Source organism: Argentina anserina, chromosome 6 (genome assembly GCF_933775445.1).
Source record: "Argentina anserina chromosome 6, drPotAnse1.1, whole genome shotgun sequence".
NCBI lineage: Eukaryota > Viridiplantae > Streptophyta > Magnoliopsida > Rosales > Rosaceae > Argentina > Argentina anserina.
Window position 1 is genome coordinate 27,368,733 of NC_065877.1, and position 5,383 is coordinate 27,374,115.

The 5,383-nt window shown below is 41.3% G+C and overlaps 1 protein-coding gene across 3 annotated transcripts; it reads right to left on the reverse strand.

Moving 5' to 3' along the window:
• Positions 1-1,689: 1,689 nt before the first annotated feature.
• Positions 1,690-3,488, reverse strand: LOC126800556 (dormancy-associated protein homolog 4). Of its 3 annotated transcripts, none has more exons than XM_050527938.1 (3): positions 3,015-3,488; positions 2,669-2,749; positions 1,690-2,150 (listed from the first exon to the last, which is right to left on the reverse strand). In XM_050527938.1, the coding sequence occupies exons 1-3, from the start codon at positions 3,262-3,264 to the stop codon at positions 2,143-2,145; spliced, it is 339 nt and encodes a 112-aa protein (XP_050383895.1). In that variant the 5' UTR covers positions 3,265-3,488; the 3' UTR covers positions 1,690-2,142. The 3 variants fall into 3 exon arrangements, with proteins under 3 accessions (XP_050383895.1, XP_050383894.1, XP_050383893.1); XM_050527937.1 differs by having other exon boundaries at positions 2,660-2,749; XM_050527936.1 differs by having other exon boundaries at positions 2,650-2,749.
• Positions 3,489-5,383: the final 1,895 nt, after the last annotated feature.

Sequence of the window (5,383 nt, forward strand, 5' to 3'; positions counted from 1 at the left end):
TGAAACAACCGGCCCCTCAGATACCCCCGACCAATTAACTCCCCGGTGAGAAGATCCTGAAATATCACATACATAGGAAAAAATGTCACAGAACACTTAGCATCAGTGTTCAATTGGGGAACTGATATCAAATGATGAGATAAAGCAGGGACATAGAGCACATTGTGAAGCTCGATTGTGGGAGTAATGCGAACTGACCCTTTCCCTAATACGGGGAATACCTCACCATTAGCATTAGTAACATATGGTACTGGTGGAGGAGATAATACGGTAAAATAAGATTTGTTATAAGTCATATGATCAGATGCACCAGAATCAATAATTCATGTATCAAAACCAACAAAGTTAGAAATATTTAAAGCCATATCAATTTTACTACGAACAGCTATGGATGCGGCAGGTATTGCTTCTCCTGTTGTGTGATGATCATGTTCAATCAAACCATAGATATTTGCTTCTCCTGCTTTTGCCGTGGGATGATAATTAGACCGCTTAGGCCTAAGGTGTGGATACAACTTCCAACATGTTGCCCGAGCATGGTTAGTATCATGACAATAAGAGCAAGGAACATAATAAAACTGAGAACGCCCTGTGCCGGCTCCAAAACCCATTGGAAAAGAAACAATCAGGATTGATGCAGTGGAAACACAATAGAATAAAAATGGAGTTGAACCTGTTTCGGGTGCACCTGCACTATCAGTGCACCTACACTGACAACACAAAAACTAACAGAATTCGGGTCAGATCGAATCGGGTCAGATCCTTGTCTCGGGTTGGGTTGGATCCTGGTCTCGGGTCGGGTCGGATCCTGGTCTCGGGTCTTCGGGTCGGATCCGGGTCTTCGGGTCGTGTCGAATGGATAAGGGCTGGACCGGGTCAGACGAAGACAGGCTGGGTCGGGCGAATAAGGGCCGGGTTTTCGTCAAAAATTTTCCGCCGTCGCGCTCCTCTGCTGCGACCTCCTCTTCTTCACCGGGGCTTCATGGGTCGACGACGGCAGCACTGGGACGACGCAGCTGTGCTCCACGCAACGTGTGGGCAGTCGAGGCTGAATGAAGGAGATGTGGATGGCAGTGCTCCACGAAGGGATACCAGCCGAGCTTCAAACCAAAAAACGTAAAAACAAGGAAAAACCCAGAAAGAGCAGAGCAATGCTCTGATACCAAATAGAAAGTTTATTTCACACTTCATTACAATTACACTTGATTTGTAATCTATATATAAACAATCTTAGCCTACCTACTCCCCACAAATCACGGAGGAAATCACGCCCATGATTTCCTCCTTTAATTATGCTAATCATGCTAACAGCTAATCATGCTAACAATATGAAAACAGTGGATTGCATAACCATTTTACATGCATGTATATATCTTCAGACGACTAAGGTTCATCGCCTTCTCAAAATAAAAATTTTGTTAAATAGTTTTCCTAATTACTTTCGCTAGCGTTTACTCGATATGAAGGTTGAAGGTTGATTGTACTTGTTGAATTGGATCAAACATGTTGGACTCAATAGGATCCACTCGCACAACAATACATAAACGTTCACATTCAGAATCAAGAAAAAATTGAATATTTTCTTTCCATTATGTCATTCATGCATCTATGCTCATAATTGTTGTTCAACTAACGTTATGTATATTGAAATGCAGAAACATCTGATACATCAAATTGATAGTCAGCAAGTTACCGATAGAGCTAGTTAAATAAATTGTTTTAAAAGCTCAAGGATTTTTATTGAAGGGGGGCAATTTTAACACAGAAAACAAATCCATATGTACAAGAGATCACAACGACCAAAATACAAAAGAAAAACTAGGAAGACGTACAATAGATAGAAGTGAAAAAGAAAGCTACCATGTCCTACTTCCTCCCTCTTCATCTCCAAGAAGCTAGCATCACGCATTGGTTCCAGGACTGTTCCTTGTCCGAACCAACCTTATTGTTATAGCTATAGTATACACAAACTAAATCGATCTCTCTCTTTATATTACTTATGATAATATATATATGCATCAGTTCCCACAAAGGTTCTCTATGTACAATAGTCTGGAGTACTTGCCGGCCAATACTTAGAAGCAAAACACGTTCGTCGTCATCATTCCTTCCTCGATCTCTCTCAACGATCCAATGCAGTAATCACCATCCTGCGGCAATACACATTGATATACCACATTAAATAAAACAGAAGAGGTATGATTGTCAAACAATTTTCATATATACTTAATTAGATCGAATAAGTGAAATTGTTCAAGCATATGTTTGTCTAACAATATTCTCCTTAATCGATACTGTGGTTTTAGTATTGGAAATTTGGAATAACCCTACTCGAGAGCCGAGAGGCATTCTACGGACATTGCTATTATATCGAACTGTCTCGTATATATGCACGATACTACTGGACCGACTCCTCTTCGATGATTAATATAAGACTAAAATTCCAGGAGATCGATCTATGTCATTTGCAAAAGACTATACCAGTTGGCATGCTTAATACGGGCACTGATATAAGACTCGGTCAGCTTTTACTCTAAATGATGATTAATTATCTAACCCTAAGACTAAACCAGCCAATAGCTACACCAAATTGAGAAATGATTTGTATTATCCTTCTAGACACTAAAAAACTTTTAAAAAGCAAACAACCATTCATAACCAGTCGGACTTCTAGGCTCGGCGCGTCGCAATGCGTCAGTGGACGATTTTCTCCTTGTCAGTTTCCTGAAATTTCTTGTAGGTGTTCCCGCTGCATGTAAAACCCAGAAGCATAATTAGAACTAGATACTTGATCAAATTGAACAAAGGAGGAGGCTTTAAACATTCTATTTTGAAGTAGATTACATAGAAACCAGCTAGTTGAACTTGAATCTGAGTGAGGGTTTTGTGATCCATGAAAAAATAATTTAGTGTCAAGATCCACACAAATACATAGTGGCAAAACATATAATAATTAAAGAAATAAAAACGAACAAGAAAGCATGTTGTAGTCTACTTAATGATGTTGATCTTACGTGAGATAGGCGTTCCCGGAGTGGTGGGAGACTCGGAGGGGGAGCCAGAATCAGCCGGAAAATTTCCAAGGTTGGAAGAATGAGTCCTAAGAATAGTAATGCTCCGAGAGACAACTGGCGCCTCATCGGTAGCGACCATAGGGGCCGAGGGCGGGGCGGAGAAGGTGTCTAGGTTGCGGAGCTTGCCGAGGCCGGACTCCGGTGCGGGGCCGGCGAGTGTTTCATCCCAAAGCTTGTGAAGAAAACCCATGACTTATTCTTTAACTAATCTATCTATCTCTTGTAACAACCGAAGCAGCTATAGCAGGCCGTAAGATACGAGTTACGTAACAATGAACTACCCAAGCTTTTACGACTGTTACAAAGAGATTTTGGGAAGCGAAACAAATGAGAGATGATGTGAGCAAACAGGCCAGAAAGACCCTTTCTTTCTGGGAAGACGAGGGTGGTTGATCGTTTTTTATAGAAGGAGACGAGGCTTTGTGGGAAGACGAAGAGGTGGTGATTGCTTAAATGAGCTAATTTCAGTAATTGGAGCTAACGGCTAACATGGCTTCACTACTTTGGAGCCATCCAACTAAATTTTACCACTCTCTTTTTGGCAGTTTATTATGGGTAATATGTATTGTTACATGTGAGTGGCATGGAGAAATTAGAAAGTTCATAATCGAAGGACATGAAGAATTCATAGTCCACTCACACAGACTTGTTTAGTCCACTATTAACCAATTTAATCCCAATGTGTTCGTATGACTTATATATAGTGTGATTTACGTCTTGATCTTTAGCATGTCCATGCTAATTGGTTCCCATGCAAAATTTGGGATCCAAGTTAATTCAAGTTCTCGGATTCATAACTTAATAAAAAAAAAAGCTATCTGCAAACAAAAGAAGGAAAAACCCTAGTTCCCTATTCTCTCTAGCTGCCCTTGAAATAGCTCTCCTCCTTGCGCAGCCGCCGGCATTGGGTAACTATGTTGGATGCTCTTGTCATCAAAGGCCGATCTAGAATCCAAAAGTTGTTTAGGCTAGTTGCTAATGACACAATTTTTTTTAAGGTTTGGAACTTAATGGGAGGCTCAATTCTCATGTCTTTTTTTTTTCAATAAAAACATACAATAAGAGGAACATAAACCCAAACTCCATGATTTGAAAACAATAAACATAAATATGCTTCAAGCAACACTAAGCTATCTAAATTGTATCATACGAGACCCACTCAATTCAAACTTTGCAATTACATAATCATTGGCAATGCTATCGGCAAGATCCCTTTCAATATTCAAAACCATCAAATCATCAAGAAACTCATCTTTCATCTTGTTTTCAAAGGTTGTTCTTTATAAAGGCATAAATTTGATAACTATATATATATCTGAATCAGTTCTAGTACAAAATCCAAGCCAAATATCACATAATAATCGATCTTAAAACAGAAAGAATGTCACAAAAGTTGTAATAACCCGATTTTTTTCAGAGAAATTTGTGGGATTGTTTTTTTTTAATTTATAAAGTTTGTGAAATTCATTAAACGACATTTGGTTGCTTTGCGACGTTGAGAAACGAAAAAGGAAACATTATCGGAACTTTTATTTAGAAAAACGTTATGTTTCCACAACGTGAGATCGACTTTTACTCCGTCGCTTGTTTGAGAAAACTTCCTTCACGAAAGTTGTAGAGCTCGTCGTTACGAGTTTGTGGACATGTCACGCGTCCTAATCAGATGTCGTACGTGAAAGTTATTAACAACAGAAGTAGTTTCCGATTTTAGAAACGAGTATAAAAAGAAAGTTTTTGAGATTAGGGTTTCCATTTTCGGAAACCCCTCTCTCGCACCCGCCTCCCTCCTTCTCTCTCTTCCTCCCCGAGCTCTCTCTCTCCCTTTGGAATCTTCACCAACGATCTCGCCAACCAACCCGCCGTGGCTTGCACCGCCCTACCCATTAGCATCGCATGGTTCCCCTCTCTAACCCTCGAGCGCGACGATGTCCCTCTCGCCGTCGTGAAGCCCGCGCGACGCCACCAAACTTCTGCATCTTCCGCCGTCGGCCTAGCTCCATCGCCGGCGAAACCAGGGCACGGAGACCACTCCACCAACACCTCTCTTCTCCCCCGGTGCCATATGTGACAAGATCGGCGATCGAAATCGCGTTTTGTACCGCCGCTGCTGACCTTCAAATCCGACGGCGTCTCAAGCTTCTCCGGCGACGATCCGACGGTCCAAAAGTCCGATTGAGGTGAGGGTTAGCATATTTTGATTGTTGTGATGCTTGGTTGTGGATTTTTGGTTGAATTGGTTTGAATTTGTGGAGGATCGGAGAAGGGGGTGGAATGGTGAACACCCCCGCCTTAGGCGGCGCGTGTGGGGG